The sequence below is a fragment of the Hypanus sabinus genome, chromosome 8 (genome assembly GCF_030144855.1).
Source record: "Hypanus sabinus isolate sHypSab1 chromosome 8, sHypSab1.hap1, whole genome shotgun sequence".
Taxonomy (NCBI): domain Eukaryota; kingdom Metazoa; phylum Chordata; class Chondrichthyes; order Myliobatiformes; family Dasyatidae; genus Hypanus; species Hypanus sabinus.
In genome coordinates, this window is record NC_082713.1 from 2238511 (window position 1) to 2260000 (window position 21490).

General features: G+C 39.7%; 1 protein-coding gene across 1 annotated transcript in view; it reads left to right on the plus strand.

The window, feature by feature from the left end:
- Positions 1 to 21490, plus strand: part of LOC132397897 (transmembrane 9 superfamily member 2-like) — a 91098-nt gene that overhangs the window by 50639 nt on the left and 18969 nt on the right. Inside the window, exons 6-15 of the mRNA XM_059976681.1 lie at positions 2157 to 2284; positions 2499 to 2613; positions 6541 to 6620; positions 7005 to 7113; positions 8750 to 8882; positions 11971 to 12090; positions 15105 to 15162; positions 17517 to 17676; positions 18990 to 19141; positions 20703 to 20814. Coding sequence (XP_059832664.1) covers positions 2157 to 2284; positions 2499 to 2613; positions 6541 to 6620; positions 7005 to 7113; positions 8750 to 8882; positions 11971 to 12090; positions 15105 to 15162; positions 17517 to 17676; positions 18990 to 19141; positions 20703 to 20814 — 1167 coding nt within the window. The remainder of the gene's footprint in view (positions 1 to 2156; positions 2285 to 2498; positions 2614 to 6540; positions 6621 to 7004; positions 7114 to 8749; positions 8883 to 11970; positions 12091 to 15104; positions 15163 to 17516; positions 17677 to 18989; positions 19142 to 20702; positions 20815 to 21490) is intronic.

The window sequence follows — 21490 nt, forward strand, 5'->3', positions numbered from 1 at the left end:
ACATCTGGGAGATTGCTTGTGTCCTCCCTGGTGAAGACAGATCTAAAGTACCCATTAAATTCTGTTGCCATTTCCCTGTTTCCCATAACAATTTCTCCGAATTCATTCTTCAAGGGGCCAACATTGTTCTTAACTATCTTCTTTCTCTTCACATAGCTAAAAAAGCTTTTGCTATCCCCTTTTATATTCCTGGCTAGACTGAGCGCATACCTGATTTTTTCTCTCCGTATTGCTTTTTTAGTTAAGATCTGCTGTTCCTTAAAACTTTCCCAATCATCATTATTCCTTATACATATAAGAGATGCACATGTTTTAGCGTTGTTGGATTCTGATGCTTTTGATCCAAGGTTCTTTCAGAAGTCAAGACAGGCACAAAACTTGTTGCTTCACGATCACTTTATTAATTGCTAATAGAACAAAGAATTGGATGTGTAACTCTCAGTTTGGCTAGCGGCTTAATCTAGGGGAAGACAGCCCTTGGCCTGGCCAAACTTAAGAAATCCTTTTTGGGTGGTTGCTGCACAATATGTCCCCTGTTACAAATCAGTACCACGAAATAACTAACAGAACACAATATGTGATTGAACAATTGAGCTTTACACAGACAGACAGACATACTTTATTGATCCCGAGGGAAATTGGGTTTTGTTACAGTCACACCAACCAAGAATGGTGTAGAAATATAGCAATATAAAACCATAAATAATTAAATAATAATAAGTAAATTAATCCAAGTGGAAATAAGTCCAGGACCAGCCTATTGGCTCAGGGTGTCTGACACTCCGAGGGAGGAGTTGTAAAGCTTGATGGCCACAGGCAGGAATGACTTCCTATGACGCTCAGTGTGGCAGGAATTTTTAATTGGACTGTATGGTTAGTAAAGAAACAAAAAAAAGGGCCCATTCTCATGAAACAGTCTAATGCACAACATTGGAGCTCACGGTTCAGTCCTCTGGTTCACCGATGACTTCATCTGAGCATTGGATAGCCCACATTCCAAAGCCCCGTTATCACTTGTCATAACTTAAGCATTGCTGCTACAGAGAAACCATTACATTAGCAGTGAAACCTTACAGCGCATTACAGAAGTGTACAGTAACAAGATTCTTGTAGGGAAAGAAGTGAAGGCTAAGGATGTGAGCTTGCATGGTCAGCTCTTGTACCATTGATAAGAAACATTCTATTCAAATTTGTAGATAAAGAGTTAACCAATCAGTTGTCCTGTATGCAAATAATGCAATACCAGAGAACTTCCCAGAATCATACAGAATTGTAACCACCAACACTGAACAATTGCATATACATACTGTGACCACCAGGAAGCATACTCGACTGCTAAATGTATATAAGTAGTTCTATAAAATACAAGCAGATGTAAATGTTAAACTGCACAGAAAATAGAAATTAAACAGTCAAATCCAACAGTGGGTACATTTACTGTAAACCTGTCACTTTCATCTGAGCAGCATTTTTTTTTGTTTCTTTTGACTGTTAAACTTCAGGGGAAGCTGTGTGTCAGTGCTGTTTATCGCAGCTGTCACTTGTGATAGCAGGTCCTACATTCAAATCATTCTGTGCACTTCCCAGAGTTCCTTACTGAATTTATCAGTGTTTATGGACATGTTTTGTATTTTACATACTTGTTCAACCTTTTTCAGTCCACCTGTAAGAATTGTAAAGTTAGTGTGCCAGACTGCTCACTTTTGCTAATGCAATCTGATATGATAATTATTTCATTTGGATTTTGTAAGTTGCAGACCAGAGCTGTTACCGGTAACCTGTGTAATCAGACAAGGTTATATTCTGCTTCTGAATTGAGATCCTGTGATATTGAATCTTAATATTTTGTAAGCATTTGTTGCTGCTTTATGCATGTCTCTGGAGTCACTGATGTCATTCTGTATGTTTGCACTTTAGTGTAAATGTCAATTTATCTTCAATGAATGTCTCATTAGTTTCAGAGATTTTTGTTGAGCAGTACCTCCCTTTTGGCTTGATTGTGAAAATGATTAGAACTTGATTATTTTCTATCATTTTCATATTTAAAGCATTGTTTTGAATTTTCTGAAAATAGAGTGATGACTTGAGGTACATTTTGCCTTAGTGCTCTTCGATTTTTGTTATCTTGTTGTTACAGCTCCTTTTGTATTTTGCAGTCTGAGTTCAACAAGAAGAACACCTACTATGTTTTCAATCATGTGGATATCCTTATCACTTACCACAAAGGAACGAACAAAGAATGGGAAGGTGCACGATTGGTTGCTGCAAAATTAGTGCCCAAAAGGTAATATCCATAGTATGAGGAAAATTGCAATTGTTTTTTTGGGCTGTATTCATGTGCATGGTTAAATGACAATTAAAGTCAAATTAGCGTTGAAGAGACAAGGAACAAATATAGTTGGCTGTGATGAACACCATGCATTGAGCCAGATTATCCACATGGCATTGATTTGTCAGCAGTGTTTTAAATGATGCTTTCAACTTTATTTACCTTTTAGTTATAACCATATGGACGCCACCCACCTGAATTGTGATGGAGCCCCGATGGAAATTCCTGCTGAAGACAAAGATAAGAAAATAAACATTGTGTACACCTATTCGGTTACATTTACAGTAAGTAATGACTAATTGTTTCTCCTGTAGTCCAGTTTGGAGAGCATGTAGTTTGTGTGGTCAGAGATGACCTCATGACTATGTGCTGTAAAGTGAATTGCAGTGAAATGGATGATTTCACTGGATAGATGTTGGTGCTCTAAAACTGCAATAGTATATCCAGCAGCTGTAGCAGAACTTCTGAAATTTGAGGTAGTCTTGTCCTCAGGGTAGTTCAGTCAATTGCAGCAAAGCAGGTCTTGTTGAATTTACATGTGATTTAAATTCCCACTGTGGTACTGTTCATACCTCTTCAACTTTGGCATTAAATTCAAGCACAAGCAACCCATACCAACTGCTGGAGGAACTCAGCAAGTCAGTAAGCATCTATGAGGGGAATATACAGTCTGAGTTCTCGGTCCGAAATGTTGATGTTGACTGACCTGCTGAGTTCCTCCAGCATTTTGTGTGGGTTGTTCTGGATTTCCAGTAGAATCTTCTCTTGTTGTATTTTATTCAGCTTAACACAAGTGCCACGCGAATGACTAATTAACATGCTAACTAGTACCTCTCTGCAATGTGGGAAGAAATCACAATTGTGCAACACGGTAGCATGGTGGTTAGCATAACACTTATACGGCATCAGTGACCCGTGTTCAGTTCCGCCGCTGTCTGTAAGGGGTTTGTACATAGAAAGTTACAGCACAGTACAGGCTCTTTGGCCCCATTGTGTTGTGCCAATTGTAAGGTCAATGTAATGTGTGCTCTATATGTTTCCTTCGGGTGTTCAAGTTTTCTCCCACATACCAGGGTTAGTAGGTTAAATAGTCACATGGGTGTAATTGAGTGTTGCAAGCTCATTGGATTGGAAAAGCCTATTACAGTACTGTATTTCTAAATTACTTTAGAAATTACTTCATTTACTTACTGTCCAGGAGTAATTACCCATTGCAACATGTGACTTACTAAGTTATTTTAAGTATAAGTGAATTGACTTACAAGGTTATGAACTGAGAGTCACAGAAACATAAAAACCGTGGATTTCCTTCCTTGAGTAAGTGAGTGAAGCAGATGGTTTGTACAGCAGTGGTTGTTAATTCCAAATTTAAATACTTGAATTTCAATTTCCCGATTATTCAGTACTAGCGGTAGCATTGTGGTTAGTGTGATGCTATTACAGTCCGAGGTGTCAGTGTATGAAGATAGGTGGAGGGGTAGGTAGTGCTGAGGAAGCAATGCAATTGCAGCAGGACTTAGACAAATTGGAAGAATGGGCAAAAAGTGGCTGATCAAATACAATGTTGGGAAATGTATGATAATGCATTTTGGTAAAAGGAACAATAGTGCAGACTATTATCTAAATGGAGAGAAGGTTCAAACATCAGAGATACAAGGGGACTAGGAGTCCTCGTGCAAGATCTCCAGAAGGTTAATATACAGGTTGAGACTGTAGTAAAGAAGGTAAATGCAATGTTGGCACTTATTTCAAGGAGAATAGAATATAAAAGCAAGGAGATAATGCTGAGGCTGTATAAGACACTAGTCAAGCTGCTCTTGGAGTATTGTCAGCAGCTTTAGGCACCATATCTTAGAAAGGATGTGTTGTCATTGGAGAGAATCCAAAGGTGCTTCACGAGTATGATTTTGGGAACAAAAGGGTTAACATATGAGGAGCATTTGGCAACTTTGGGCCTGCGCTCACTGGAATTTAGAAGAATGTGGGGTTATCTCATTGAAATTTACCGAATGTTGAAAGGACCAGATAGAGCAGATGTGGAGAGGATGTTTTCTATGGTGGGAGTATCCAGCCTCAAAATTGAGGGGTGACCTTTTAGAGCAGAGGTAAGGAGGATTTTTTTTTTTAGCCAGAGAGTACTGAACCTGTGGAATGCTCTGCCACAGACTGCAGTGGAGGCCAAGTCTGTGGGTATATTATCCTGATCAGTCAGGGCATCAAAAGATATGGCAAGAAGGCAGGTGTATGGGGTTGGGTGGGATCTAGGATCAGCCGTGATGGAATGATCAGACTCAATGGGCTGAATAGCCTAATTTTGATCCTTTGTCTTATGGTCTTGTGTTTGGAGATAAATTCCGGCACACTCTGGTAATCATGCTTGTACATTCCTTCCTGTGTGAGTGTAGGTTTCCTCTGGGTGCTCTGATTTCTTCCCACAAACCAAAGGCATACTAATTTTAATTAGTGGCTTAAGTGGTCATTGTCCCATGAGTAGATTTGGGTTAAATCAGTGGGCTGCTTGAAGGGCTGGAATGCCTTGTTCTGCACTGTATTTCTAAATAAATAAGTTTACTGTTACTTTATTGTATGTATCCAGAATTGTATGAGCACTCTTTTCAGATTACTGCAGGAAAAAACTTGTAATCCTTGTGAATAGAAACAAAATTTTGAAGCATAAGTTGGTCCACTAGAGGAACTCAGGGTATGGGAGAATATGTGGGGGGAGGGGTCAGGCAGCATCTGTTTATATATCTTGGGTTGAGATTCTTCATCAGAACAACATCGTGAAGGACAGATAGAAAAGTGAAGGCGTGTTGTCGAGCAGGATTTAAATTTCGTGGAGGGAGATGAGCAGCTGGGAGAGGAGAGGTGAAGGAGGTAGCAGCGGCTGGGTGGTGATACAAAAACTACTAATGGACCATAAGACAGGAGCAGAATTAGTTCATTCAGCCAATTGAGTCTGCTCCACATTCTATCATGGCTGATTTATTATCCCTCTCAACCCCATTCTCCTGCCTTCTCTCCATAAACCTTTGACTCCCTGACTAATCAAGAACCTATCAACCTCTGCTTTAAATATACCTAGTGTCTTGGCCTGCACAGCAGACCATGGCAATGAATTCCTCAGATTCACCACCCTTTGGCTAAAGACATTACTCATCTCTGTTGTAAGTGGACAACCATCTATTCTGAGGTTGTGCACTCTGGTCTTAGACTCTCCCACTTTTGGAAACATCCTCTCCACATCCACTCTATCCAGGCCTTTTGATAGGAAAAAGAGGTGATAAGAGGAATCATTTAAGAAATGAAGGGCAGGTAGGATGGAGAGGTGATTTCGGGGTGGGGGTGGGGTGAAGTGTGCGGGCAAAGATAGGAGACCGAGTGGTCTGTATGTGGATAATTGATAAGTGGAGCCAGGTTGAGGAGTAGTGAGAAACATGGGGCTGGAGACTGTGGTTGGAAGAAAGAGGACCTGGGTGGATCAGGTGAGTGAAAGGAATATGGTCAAGTTAGTTTTGATGACAAGTGCAGTGTGTTAGTCTGAGTTGTGGAAAAAGACTGTGTGTTTAGTTACTTGCAGTAATGTTAGTCAAAATGATTAAATGTTTAACAGTATAACTGTCGCAGTCATTTCTCATTGTGTAACTGCATTCTAAGATTGTTTAAAATGGCTGTCTACCTTTTTAAGTCTTCACATTTGCCTCTGATTCATATCCAACACACACAAAATGCTGGAGAAACTCAGCAAATCAGGCAGCATCTATATATATATAGAGCATCAATATATATTTATCTCAATTGATGTTGCCTGACCTGCTGAGTTTATCCAACATTTTGTGTGTGTTGCGCTGGATTTGCAGCATCTGTGGACTGTCTCATGATTGTGTGTTTCTGTGCTGTATTGGGCTATGACTCTAATAATGAAACCACGTCACAATCAAATGGCAGGTTGCAACTTTGTGAAACTAAGGAACTGTTCTTTGCCTGCGTATTTGCAGTTTAGGTTTACAGGTTAGGTTAACATTATGACCGTGTTCTGAATGATTATATTTCAGTTTTACATTTTAATTGTATTTGACTGATTAGTGGATCAAAATAAAAGTATACTAATGGCTTCAATGAATTTGTTCTTCATTGTTGTAAAGGGCCAGGATTTATTTGATAACGATATATACTGGCAATTTTAACGTGTAATTTTTTTTCATTTCTAGGAAGATGCTAAGATAAAGTGGGCTTCCAGATGGGATTACATTTTGGAGTCCATGCCACACACAAATATTCAGTGGTTTAGGTATGTCTATATCATAAACCATTCAAATTGCATGTATACCTTTCCCACACCCAACCTTCCCCAATTTCCATTTGACTTGCAAAACCATCTATGGTTCTCATCCTATCAAATTATTACATAAATACGTAGAGTTTGGCTGTTTATAAATAAAGGTAATTTTACTTCATATCGAATGTTTTTTTCATGAACTGAGAAACATAAACAAATCACCAAATTAAAAATGTGTTACTGTTTTCTATTTCAATAGCATATTTGAAATTCATTCAAATTTTGAAAATACCATGTGTATAGTACCTATACAGATAGTGAACTGGCTCATTTGATGAACAAGTGTCATGGTGCAGTTACTTACGTTAAATTGTTTTTCTCATTTGTTTTTTTTAGCATTATGAATTCCCTTGTGATTGTCCTCTTCTTATCTGGAATGGTGGCAATGATTATGCTTCGGACCTTACACAAAGATATTGCCAGATACAACCAGATTGATTCGGCAGTAAGTACATTCATGGAGTGTGTTCAAATGGTGATGATAATTATGTCATAGAAGCAATGTGCTGTGGCTTTGATCTTCCTCATATAGTATGCAATCTTTGTTATAATTAATCACTTTCTTATTAAACCTTTGATTTTACCTCTTTCTCCCATTCTATCGTGCGTTCTTTCAACAATTATTTATGATGCAGGAGATGGTCAGTCAGACCATTAGGTGCACGCTAGCTCCCACGAGCAATTCCTTCATTCCCATTTCTGTCATCTCCCTGCGCCACTAGAACTTAATCTCTAGCAAGCTCAGTAGTTCTACCTTGAATCTTTTGTTTCTTACCTATATTGAAGGGGGATTTACAGTATTGAAACCCTGTTCGCCTAACTTTGTCAAGAAGAAAAAAATCCATTGGTTTCAGAATCTAAATTAGTAATAGACTTGGTCTCATTTGCTGTTCACGGAACTGTCCAAACATTCTCTGTTGATCTTGTGTACTTGTGGACATACACATGGGTTGGTGTGTACATGTCCCATTGCCTCTCTTCTATAGCCCAGCTTTGATTATTTTTCCTTGTTCTACAGTGCCCAACAGGTGATGGTTTTACTAATTGGTTTCTTTTACATCCCTTCAGTATGTTGAGAACTTCAATCAAAACACCTTGTTCCTTCTGAAACTCTTAAGGAATAGAATATTAAGTTGTGCTATCTTTGTAAATAAATTTTTGAAACATGTAAGGTACATTGCCAAAAAATGCAAGTAGTGTTCTCTCCAAGGTTTTTCAAGGATGCATGGTGACCTCTGCTCCACATACTCCCATTGTAAGCAAAGACCCACACACTGTCCATCCTTGATTCATTATTGCTTTCCTCAATGACTGGCATGCTCCCCTATTCCTTTGTAACTATTGTTGTAGTTTGCATACTTTTCCAGGCTATTGAAACTCTCAGTACTCTTTCCTTCCTCTTATTGCTCAGAAATATTGGAGAAAACAAACCTGTTATTCTCTGCTCCCATAAGCACTGCCTTCTCATAATTTTTCACTCCCGCACCCCCAATATTTAAAGCTCTTCATGATCTAATTTTTCTTAATGAAAGGAAAGTGCTAGAAATATTCAAGATGTCAGCTAACATAATAAGAAAGAGAACTGAGCTGATATTTCTGATCACAGATCTTGTATCATAACTCAATACCATGGAAAGGGTATTGAGATGTAATCTTTGTTTCCATAGATACAGTCTGATCAGCTGAATATTTGTAGCATTTCTTATTTTACCTTAGATTATCAATATCTGTAGCACTTCCCTTATCCAAATGTTTGCAGTGTACTCTTTAAGCTCATTTGGGATAATTCTATACATTTGCAGTATAACATTGGTGTCATTCTGAGCTAATGTCAGATTTTTCAACAGTTAAGGCTGTAGGGAAAAGCTAGAATCATGGAGAGGTCAGGTTCCAATGTGAGGCTTTCATGAGGAAGGGATAAATTATCACAAGTGTATTTTTTTTGAATTGGTACAAATGAAACTTCACAGTGACCTAAGTTACATTGTTAATGAAGCCTTGTGCCACATTTGTACATTAGTTTGACTGTTTACTGTTTCTGTATAATACTGATGCACTTGATACTGATGACATCTCTGCAGGAGGATGCACAGGAAGAGTTTGGTTGGAAGCTGGTGCATGGAGATATCTTCAGACCTCCCAGGAAAGGAATGCTGTTGTCAGTTTTCCTTGGGCAAGGAACACAGATCTTCATAATGATGTTTATCACTCTTTGTAAGTGTTAAGTGTCCTTTGTTGCTAAGACATTTGTATAAGTGGATTATTGCTCATCTTTTTGAATTATAGCTTGTTTTTCTGGAAGTTTGCAAGATTGGATAAACTTCAATGTGGTATTTCAAGTAGTTTGGTAGGAAGGGCAAAGGATCAAAGGATTCAAAGTACATTTATTATCAAAGTGCATATGCAGCACACATCTCTGAGATTTGTCTTCTCCACAGAGTCACGAAACAAGGAAAACCATGGAACCCATCAAATTACTCCCCCCCGTGCAGAAAAAAACAAATCACATAAACAGCAACAAGAATGTCAACTCTCACACCACACAAAAAACTAATAGTGCAAATTGCAACAAGAACATCAAACCTCCATGCAAAAAAAATTTGCAGAAATAGCAACATGAAAGAATAAACAAAAACACAAGATTGAAGAATTCATATTCATTTCAGCTCAATGCTCATTATCTGAAGGCTGTCCTGATTCAAAGTTACCCAAAAATAGCAAAGCAGCAACAGAGAAACAAGCAGTAGACCGAGAACTTTGGAACCAGCCTCTGACAGCATCAAGGGAGGGAGAGACCATTCAAATGCAGATGCTTTCCCTTGGGAGCAGTGGGTGGTGGGGGAGGGGAGAGAGAGACTGTCATATGCTGACACCTTCCTCTGGCAGCAGCGAGGGAGAAGCTGGTAGATGGCACTGAACACTTGTTCATCTTCTGCACCCACTTTGGTGTTTTCAATCTTCTTCCCCGTTTTAATCAACGAGATTGGTGAGAAATGGAGTTGATTATTGGTACACGTCCCATCTTTATGCTTCTTGGCTTCGAGGCCACTTGCCTCCTGGAATCTTCTTGGAGGCAAGTGCCAGATGGCTCAAGTGGCCCGAAATCACTCCATCAAATATAGATCACAGGGTCCAACAGTACCAGAACCATATTTGAAAGAAAAAGAAGGCATAAAAGAAGAGAAAGAAAGAGATTTGTGGGCCATTTTCTGGATAATGTTGCCCTTGGTTGCTGGTGCCATCTTCTTATGGATCTTTGATTTAAAGAGATTTAAATCAGGTTGAATGTTGGAGGAATGTGAATGTGTCTTAACGTTTTGTAATTCTGTTATAGCTGAAAGCATTGGTGCAGAAGATGAGACTAGTTCATGGCAATGGAGTTCTTTTAAATATAACTCAAAGTAAATCATTCAGATCTGAAGTTACTGGTTAAAAATAATGGAAATCAACAGTAATTAGCTCAGTTGTGAAGTACAAAGGGTGGAACGTGCTACTGAGTGTCTCCTGCGACGATATATTGCAAAGCAGAATGGGTTACCTCCACAGTTATCTCTACAGATACTCTCATCTTCATTCTGCTGATGTTGAATGAGTTCCTGGAGAAATTAGTGCCCTTGAAAAGATTCAAAGGTTTGTTATATTTTTAAAGTATGCATATACGATACAGCTCCGATATGCGTCTTCTCCAGGTAGTCATGAAATACAGAAAATCATGGAATTTGCTGAAAGAAAATGCATCAACCCCCCCCCCCATGAAAAAGAAGCAAAATCTGCAAACCCTAAGCTGCCCCCACCCACTTCCTCGCACGAAAAAAATAACAGATCGCCCACATGGAAAATGGCAACTGGAACACCAAACCCCAGATCTCCAACCCCCTCCCTTGCACAAGAACTAACAGATCGCCTGCTCAAAAAACAGCAGCTAGAACATCAAACCCCCGACCCCTCCCTCGCAAAATAGAACAGTGACAATGGTACCAAGCCCCCAACCCCTTCTCTCACAGACAAAAAACAGATCATCCACACGGAAGAACACCAACAAGAGCATCAGATCCCAAATCCTCAACTCCACCCTTGCACAAAAAGTAACTTATCGCCCACCTGCCATTTGGCAGCAAGGAAAAAAAACACCGTAAACTGAAGGAGACCAATATTACTACAGTCCAATAATCACATAAATCTCAGAATTTTGAAAACATCCTCCCATCAGTGTCGAGGAGAGTGGCTAAATGATCTCAGTCCTTCTATGAAGAGCAACTGCCATGCAGGGTACGAACGCTGCCATCCTGGCTACTGAACACCATCGACCCTGGGGCCTCCGTGAAGAACAACTGCTGACCTCCTCCATATTCACCTCGAAGCTTCAAAATTGAGTTGTTATTGACTCTGTGCTCTCTCTATGAGGCAGCTCATTCTCTTAGTCCTCTCTGGGACTCCATCTTGTCTTCTTCACGAGGTGGCTCGTGCTCTCTGTCCTCTCCAGCGGACAGCAGAGCACTAGATCAGTTGATCGAATTCCAAACTACACATGACAAGTTTCAACAGTTTCCAAAACAGAATCAAGACAAAAAGAACAAACAGAAGATGTAGAGAAAGTGAAATAATTGAAGGGATATGGCTTTGTGGAAGATGTTGCCTGAGGAATTGTTCGCTGGTGCCATCTTGACTGGAAGTAAAACATTAATGGGAAAAAAAGTCAAATTATTGCTTGATGTTGGATTCCGATGTTTTTAATCCAAGTTTCTTCTGGGTGTCAGGAAAAAGGCATAAAACATGTTGCTTCACGGTCATTTTATTAAGTGTTAATAGAACAAAGAAAATATGGAATGGACAGTAGCCAGAGTCTAAGAACAAAAAGTGTGGGGGGGTGGGGGGGAGATGGCGGGGCAATGAGTTCAGTTAGATAAGAGACATTCCATTCAATTTTGTAGATTAGAGTCAACTATTATATAGTACCTATTCAGATAATGTGATGCCAAAGAAGCTTCCAGAATCAGACAAAGAACTGTAACCACTAGGGGACTCACTGAACAATTGCATATACATACTGTGAATACGGGGGAACATACTAAACAATTACATGCATATAGGTAGCTATATAAAAATACAAGGAGACATAAATTGTTAAACTGCTCAGAAAATAACAGTTATACAGTTTAATCAACATCAACACTGTTCAGAGTGGATGGACGAAACTGAGTTTTCCTCTAGGGTGTTGAACTCTTCTGTAGTGACTGGGTAAGGGAGACACTGGTGGTCTCTTTCTACACATTGACGCGTTCCTCTTTCTCTTTCCCTTTAGTCCTCGCATGTCTTGGGTTCCTTTCTCCAGCAAACCGAGGAGCACTGATGACCTGTGCTGTTGTCCTCTGGGTCTTGTTAGGAACACCTGCAGGATATGTTTCTGCTCGAATGTACAAGAGTAAGTCATGCTTTAAGCAGCTATTTGTTCTTGACTGTACCGTTGTTGCAGTGAATCAGTCTCACTTTGTGGAGAATACAAAGATGTAAAGGGTTTTTAAACTGATCTGTGCTACATTAAATGTTGACAGATAGATACTAGGCTTTTAAAGGGTGCTCAGCCATTAATGTGGGAGTAAGGATGTGAGGCTTTCTCTGCAGATATACAGCTGAGGGCCGATGGAATGGAGTTTGCAGCAATTTTTTAAAAAAGGCATTGTGCTGACTCATTCTGTTTCAAAACCACTTTAACTTTCAATCACATTTGATGCTGCAATGAATGTCTATTTTTAGATATTCAATATCTCAGATTTGGTCTAGCATCTGCAAGGTTCTGGTCTTCATTCTGTAGAATATGCAATCGATTATCTCAAGTCTGTTCAGAGTTTGACATGTCACTGATTCCACTGGTGATACAGGAGAGAAAAGACTCCATTGTTTTGCAGTAATATTCTGCCCTGCTTCTAATTTATTGACCTCTTGTTGTTTTATTTCATTTATTTGAAATTGATACTTTGAGATGATGTCAGAGGTATTTAAAATCTGTTAAAAATCCCTTAGTGTTTGCACCCCAGTTGATTGCATCCCTACTACCACCACACGCCCCCAACCCCAGTCCATTCCAGCTTCATCATATGTCTGCATTAGTAACGGGGCTTCTCTACTGCCTGAACTTTAGTGACATTCTTTATACTGTGCCTTACTTGGTGGAGAGGCTCGGCAATAGTGCCATTTTGCCGCCAGTGCAGGCAGATAGGGTCAATCAGGGGCACTGGGAAGTTCCCACAAAATACAGCTTATTACAGTTGAATAATCTGAATCCACTGTGTAAGATGATGTCCTTCATTTACTGTTTGTCTGCATCTTGGCCTATTTCCACAATGACTAAAGTGACTGGTAATTGACATCAACTTCTCCCAACCCCACTTCTATATTTCCAGTCTTAGCAATTTTAGTGTGCCATCTGCATTACTGTATGTTTTTCCAAGGGGAGGTAATCTTTCCTTCTTTACCCTATAAAATCTCTCTAGTTTGATGTTATTTTGCTTTCTGCTTCTATACCATTTCCATTTCTAGTGGTTAGTTTTACCTCTGTTTTCTGCTTTGGGAGTGGGAGGGAAGCTCTCCACCACAGATTCTCTGAGATGAAAACATAAAATAAAGCTGTGGGCGTACACATGCAAATCCTTGTTCACGATAAAAGCAGCCTTTAGGCTGGTTAAACTGCACATCACACTTAGCCCTTCCTTTTATCTGTTCCATCAACCTATCTGATTACATGAGCTGTTTAAACAGAAAAAACAAAATGGGTGTATGATTACAAGAACTCCGTTTTATTTGGAAGCCCTCTATTATATGTAACAAAACTGAGATGTTACCTCAAGATCTGAGTGCATAATCCCCACTCACTGGAATCTACTGCTTTTATTAGGTGTTAAATTTCAGTTTCTCACTGTAGTTTACACCTCAGGCCTTCAGAATATTTCTGCAGCCTATGTTTTACATGTTTGTTGTTTTTGGTGGGATATCAGTTTGAGTATCTTTTTGATATATGCTCTCAGTGTCAATTTATTAGGTATCTCCTGTATCTGATAAAGTGGCCAATGAGTGTATGTTTGTGGTCTTTTGCTGCTGTAGCCCATTCACTTCAGGGTTCTACGTGTTGTACGTTTAGAGATGCTGCTCTGCACATCACTGTTGTGCATGTGGTTATTTGAGTTCCTGTTGCCTTCCTGTCAGCTTTAACCATTCTCCTCTGACCTCTCAAATTAACAAGGTATTTTCACCCACAGAAGCCCCACTTACTGGATACTTCTGTTATTTTTCGCACCATTATTTGTAAACTCAAGAGATTGTTTTTCATGAAAATTCCAGGAGATCAGTTTCTGAGATACCATCCTGTCCGGCATCAACAATCTGTCTGACAACACAGTCAAAGTCACTCAGATCACATTTCTCCCCCATTCTGATGTTTGGTCTGAACAACAACTGAACCTCTTGACGATGTCTATACACTTTTATGCACTGAGTTGCTGCCACATGATTGACTGATTAGATATTTGCATTAATGAGCAGGTGTACAGCTGTACCTACTAAATTGACCACTGGATATATTTTGTAAGTGTGACATCAGACCTCAGTAATGACAAACATGGTAATGTCTAGGTTAGAACTTCCTTTGGTGATTGAGCACTGCCCATAAAAGCAACAAATTTAATGCAGACCAATTATGAATTATGAACAATGTTCTGTTTATTGTAGTCGACCTTGACAAGGGGAAGAGTTCCACACCCTAAAGCAAACAGCAAAAGTCAGAAATGAAAATTGTGAAGATGCTTGATATTCTCAACTCCAAAAGCTGATGCTTTATCAGGCATTTGTCAGACTGCACTTGGAATATTGTGAACAGTTTTGGGCCCCTTTTGTAAGAAAAATGTGCTGGCATTGAAGAGAGTGCAGGGGAGGTTCACAAGAATGATTCTGGGAATGAAAGGGTTAACATATAAGGAGTGTTTAATGGCTCTAGGTCTGTAGTCAATGGAGTTTAGAAGAATAAGGGATCTCATTGAAACCTATCAAATATTGAAAGGCCTAAGTAGAGTGATGTGGAGAGGATGTTTCTGAAAGTGGACAGGTCTAGGACCTGAGGCTGTGCCCTCTGAATAGAGGGACATTCATTTAGAACAGAGATGAGGAATTTCTTTAGCCAGAGGGTAATGAATCTGGAATTCTTTGCCACAGCGGCTGTGGAAGCCAAGTCATTAAGTATATTTAAAGCAGAGTTTGATAGGTTCTTGATTAGTCAGGGCATCAAAGGTTATAGAGAGACGATGGGCGAATGAGGTTGAGACCAGATGGACTATATGGCCTAATTCTCCTCCTATGTCTTATGGTCAGATATTCTTGCTCAAGGCAATAAAGAGAACCAGGTTTCAAATATCTGCTAATATTTTATTGTGTTTTTTTTCCTCACAGCATTCGGTGGTGAGAAATGGAAAACCAATGTTCTCTTGACTTCTTTCCTTTGTCCTGGGTTAGTACTTTCCAGCATATTTTTGTAACAGTAGAATTTGTGTGTAACTGTGTATTTTTGGTGCACATACTTCATCAATGTAATCATTTTATTGAAAGGATAATGGGTAAGACTTAAATAATAATGTAATTTGTAAACACAGGAGATTCTGCAGATGCTGGAAATCCAGAGTAACAGACACAAAATGCTGGAAGAACTCAGCAGTTCAGGCAGTATCTATGAAAGGGAATAAATGGTTGCTGTTTCAAGCCATGTCTTGATGGAGAGTCTCAGCCTGCAATGTTGACTGTTATTACCCTCCATACGTGTTTCCTGACCTGTTGAGTTTCTCTAGTGTTGTGTGTGCTGAACACTGTATCTCCTGCACCAGGAACAACAGCAATAAATGTGAGCATGACAAGGGTGGGATCCCTCAGTGGGGTGAGCCTCTCCTGAGGAGGAGCTGGGACAACATAATGGCATACAGGATCAGGCCATTCAGCCCACAGTGTCCATGCTGAATATGGTGCCAATCCAAATCATCCCATCTGCCTGCACATCGGTGTCATTGGGTCACTGAGTTCGAGACATGGCATGTTGGTGATGCATTTCAGGGTGACAAATATATTCATCTTTCAAAAAACATCTTTATACATGGTCTACGTGTATCCCTCCACTGCATCCCTGTCATATACTTGTCCAAATTGCTCTTAAACATAACACAGAGACACACCACTCTGATGTATCGGGCTAAGTACTCATAGGGTTTTGGCCTGAAACATCGACTGCTTATTCCACTCTATAGATGTTGCCTGAACAACTAATTTATTCTTAATTAGTGTGCCGAGTTCTGAGTTACTGTATAATTTGTTTGAATTCATGTTACAGGTCATAGGCAAGGTCTCGAGTTAGTGAGGCATTTTAGGGTAAATATGACTTTGAATGCATTCAGTCGGAGCTTGTTTAGTTTAATACTTCGTAACGTTGCATAGTTCCTGTCAGACCAGGATCACCATCTTGGATATGTGAAGTGGCAATCTAAGCTACTTGGGTGCCACCAGCCTGCAGTCTTCACATCATTCATTTACATGCACACAAACATTTAAACTGGGAACCGGATAATAACTTGCCCTCAGGAACTTCATTATGGTATTGAGACGGTAGAGAGTTAAAAAAATTTTGTGCATTTGTAATGAAAAATCAAAACTGATGCCAGAGCAGTGTACTAATTAGAGCAGTGCTATTACAGCTTGGGACATCAGAGTTTGGAGTTCAATTCTGGCATCCTCTGAAAGGAGTCATGATTTTGGAAGACTTAACTATATTGTAACTATTGCTTGTGTATCCTTTCATGTTCAGTTTAAATTTGTAAGTTTGTAATCCCACTATCTATGTATTAATCTTATCATGTTGATATTAATAATAATAAAAAGATTGAAAAAGAAAGAAAAGAAAGGAGTCTGTATGTTCTCCATGTGATCATGTGTGTTTCCTTCCACTGAAGGAAGACCAAAGACCTATGGGTTAGTAGGTTAATTGGTCATTGGAATTTGTGGAATTTGTTACCTCAGGCAGCTGTAGAGGCCAGGTTGTTGGAAGTATTCAAGGCAGAGATTGATAGATTCTTGATTGAACACGGCTTCAAAAGTTATGGGGCGAAGGCTAGGGAATGGGGTTGAGGAGGGGAAAGAAGGATCAGCCATGATTGATTGGCGGAGCAGATTTGATGGGCCAAAAGGCCTAATTCTTTTCTGACATGTTATGGACCTGTGGTTAGACGAAGGTTAAATTGGTCAGTTGCTGGGTGGTGTGGCTCAGTGGGCCAGAAGCGCCTGCATTGCGCTGTATCTCTAGATTGGAAAAAATATATATGAAGCTTCCTTTTCCCTTTGTTGTGCTGTTCTGGTTAAGCAAACATTAAACCTGAGCAAGGTAAGATTTCCTTTCTACCTTGCCTCTTCAGTTTGTCATTAATTTTGAATCCTGAATCAATCTGGTTCATTGTATACAAGTGCAAAACGTGTAACTGTGAAGCCTTTGGGTTTTAACTCGTTCAAATGGGTAATCCTACATTTAAGATTGAGTTACTTTCTCCAAGCAGTAAGGCTGATCAATGCCTTCACTCACTAATCCCCAGCTACCATGACTTTATCATTCCTGCACCTAGTGTCACTTTGTAAACATATGGTCAATCTATGTACACAAGCTATCTTATATATTTATATTGTAGTTTTTATTATGTGTTCTTTATCTTGTTTTATTTTTGTGCTGCATGAGATCCAGAGTAACAATTATTTTGTTCTCCTTTACACTTGTGTACCTGAAATGACATTAAACAATCTGCTGATCTTGTGATGCATTATTTTCATTTACAGAATTGTTTTCATTGATTTCTTTATCACTAACCTCATCCTCTGGGTTGAGGGGTCATCTGCTGCCATTCCTTTCGGCACACTAGTAGCAATCTTGGCGATGTGGTTTGGAATTTCGGTACCATTGACTTTTGTTGGCGCTTATTTTGGATTTAAGAAAAGGGTGAGTTTAATGATAGTTACTCCAAATGTTCTCTGAAATTTAATGTTGAGCCAATGGACAAGCCATGTTTGTGAAAGGAATATATTGAATTAGGAAGGGCAATTGGCCAGAAAATTAAACTCCTTTGTTTAAAACAATAAGCGGAACTGTTACAGAAAACCAACACTAAGGATCCTTCTCATCATTTCTTTTAATTATGGTTTTCCCTGAAATTGGTGATCGACATATCCAAAACAAAGTGATGTAGATTGCAGAAAGCCAGCAAGATACTGACTGCAAAGTAAATCCTTTAAATGAGTGCCTGGAGTAGCCATCTGGGTTGTCACATTAGGTGATTGTGTAATTACCTAGCAGAGAATTTTTAATTTATTGCCTCTAAAGTTCAAGCATTTAAGGAGAGTGACTGCTTGGAATTTGGAGTTGTAATCAAAGTTGGTCAGTGTGCCAGATGGTATTATGGAGGGCTGCATTACTGTAGACCACACAGCCATGTACTACAGGGTGATTCATTCATTCCGCACTTCTCCCCACATCTCCAAGCTGACAAAGGAATTTTGATGAGAATGGTCAAGTGGGATTTTGTCAGTTGTACTTGTTGCATTTCTAACATGTAGATGAAATAAAATGCATTTATAAAAGATAAGGGACGATCATGTTCAAAACCCTGTTTAAATCAAGTCTATTTTAACCACACATTGAGGTCTCTAATGAAGTTTGAAGTATTTGCCAGTTTCTGTGCTCAAGGGTTTTATAGTAAATAGGTTTATTATTGTTTCAGTTGTGAGGACCCTGTCCAAAGCTTTGTTCTGCATGACATTCAAACTCCAAATGTAACACAGTATTTTGCAGTCTGTGACTGTTTTCCCTCATACTTAAACAAAAGTACATTGAGGTAGTACAAGAGCAAACAACAACAAGAGTACAGATTAAAGTATGAATTTACAGAGTGCAGTACAGGCAGATAATAAGATGCAAGGTCATAACAAGGTAGGTTGTGAGGTTAAGAATATTTTATCATACTAGAATTCTGTTCAATAATCTTGCTACGTTATGGTAGAAGCTGTCCTTCAGCATGGTGGTACATACTTTCAGGCTCTTATATCTTCTGGCTGATGTGAGAAGAGAGAATGTCTGGGGAGGGTCAGTCTTTGGTTATGCTGGCTGCTTTACTGAGGCAGCAGGCAGTATAGACAGAGTCCATGGTTGGCTTGGTTGTTTATCTCTTTGCAGGACATCAGACTACTGAACGGGATGATAATAAGTGGCCAGATTTTGGATATATGTAATTAATTTGGTGCATATTGCTTTTTCAGCCAATTGATCACCCTGTGCGCACTAATCAGATCCCACGTCAAATTCCAGAACAATCCTTCTTCACAAAACCATTACCGGGGATTGTCATGGGCGGCATCCTGCCCTTCGGGTGCATTTTCATCCAGCTGTTTTTTATTCTCAACAGCATCTGGTGAGTTAAAGTTTTAGTTGTATTAATTCCTGCTTTCAGCCATATATATTTCAGTTTGAGAAGGGCAGATCCATCATTTGGGGTTGGTTCAGCTCATTGTGGGAAGCAGGCTCATCAAGTCCATATTGACCATCAACCTCCCATTTACAGTGGTCTTGTATTAATTCCACAGTTTCTCCCTGTATTCTCATTACCTCACAGATTCTACTGTTCACCTAGGTTCAAACAAATTTATTATCAATGTATGTGTATGTCACTATATACAACCCTGAGATTAGTTTTTTACACACAACCAACCGATGAACAAATGACAGTGAGCTGCAACTACAAAAAAAAGTGATAAATATTGAGAACGTGAATTGTAGAGTCTTTGAAAGTGAGTCTATAGGTTGTGGAATCAGTTCAGTCAGTGTTGGGGTTAGTGAAGTTATCCATGCTGGTTCAGAAGCCTCATGGTTGAGGGGTAATAACACACCAGGGGCTAGGTTCCATCGGGCATTTAAACTACAAATCTGCACATGCTTTGGATATTGGAGAAAAATTGAGCATCTGAAGGGTAAGTTCCTGGTTACAGGGAGAACGAGTGAACTCCACAGGTGACACAAGTTTGGGAATGAACCCAGCTCTCTGGAGCTGTGAGACAATGGCTTTACCAGTTGTGCCACTGCTGTCCTACTGCTGTCCTCTGCTGGACCTAATGCTTCCTGTGTTATTGTTGCCTTAGACGTTGTGGCATGAGGGCCTGGTCCATGCAACAGCTGAGGCCACACAGCTTCTCCACCATTGGTCTCACAAATGAGCCAGTCTTGCAGTATTTTGCATTACCAATGTTAATTATGATCTTGTCACCACAAGAAAAATGTTTAAGATGCACATTTGCACTGTTTGTTGGACCTGGAGAGGCCGCTGCAACCAAGTGCTGTGTCATCTTACTGAAAGTTTTAATTTTGTTGATAACATTACACCAGAACTAAGACTGATGCTTTTCATAACATGTTGGAAGAATGAACTGAATTGAATTTAACATTGTGAGTAACAGGTTTACACAAGCAATCATTTAAATGTAAAATGGCAGAATGCAGCCTGCTTAGAAGTTCTACTCCTGTTTGATTTTAAATTTGCAGCGTCTTCTTAGAGAAAGTTAGCGAAACGGCATCAGAATCTTCTAAAAGGTCATTTAATTCCAAGCATTATTTCTTCCAAGACGTTGCTTTATCTCTGAAGACTTTTTGGCAGTTTCTGCCAATGCATGATACTTTACCTGTGTTCCTTGGTTTATTTGAGATTTCCAGTATCAGTAACTACAGTTGTTTTTGTATCCAAGCCATTGTGCCCACCTGTATTATTACAGGTCATTAACACAGGAGATTCTATAGATGCTGAAAATCCAGAGTAACACACACAACATGCTGGAGGAGCTCAACAGATCAGGCAGTGTCTATGTGGGGAAATGAACAGCTGATGTTTCGGGCTGAGACCCTCCAGCAACCTGTGTGTGTATTGTTACAGATGGCTTGTACATCATCCATTTGCTGTAGTAATTGTGTTCATTCTGTTGCAGGTCTCATCAGATGTACTACATGTTTGGTTTCCTATTCCTGGTCTTCATCATTCTCCTCATCACTTGTTCAGAAGCCACCATTCTGCTTTGTTACTTCCACCTTTGTGCAGAGGTTTGTAACTCCCAGCCCCACTGCCATGCCAAATGTTCTCTGATCTGCCTCACTTTCACCTTTGTGCAGGGGTTTGTACCTCTCGGCCCCACTGCCACTTGGTGCTGCGGTAACTCCCAGCCCCACTGCCACGCTAAATGTTCTCTGAGCTGCTTCACTTCCACCTTTGCACAGAGGTTTGTAACTCCCAGGTTCAGTCCCACCTGGTCCTGCAGAAAGATTATTGCTCCAAATTTCTCTGCTCAAGTTAACAATACCTGTGAATCTGCACCAACAAGTTTAATTATTACTCAACCATACATGAATATTATCAAACAGAACAGTGCTTCTCTAGGCCCCAGGTCTAAAACATATTGCACACAGCATGTAGCACAAATAACGCACATGGTTGTGATTTCAGAAAAGTATGCAGTCACAAAGAGTTCATATATAGCTCAAGTCCCTGAGTAACATGACTGTAGATTTGCATTTTTAATCCTCTAGGTCGGCAGAGAATGTGTGTTGGGTTCATTGTATGTTGAATTTATAGTTTTCTGTCTGAGTAAAATTGTAGGTCATAGTGTGAAGTTTATTTCTGTTATAATCCTGGTGGGAAAGTGGGCTATGAGGAGAGTCTGCTTGGGTTATCCCCTGAGGGAAATGGGCTCACTGAGTGGCTTAAAGATGGCAAATTAGT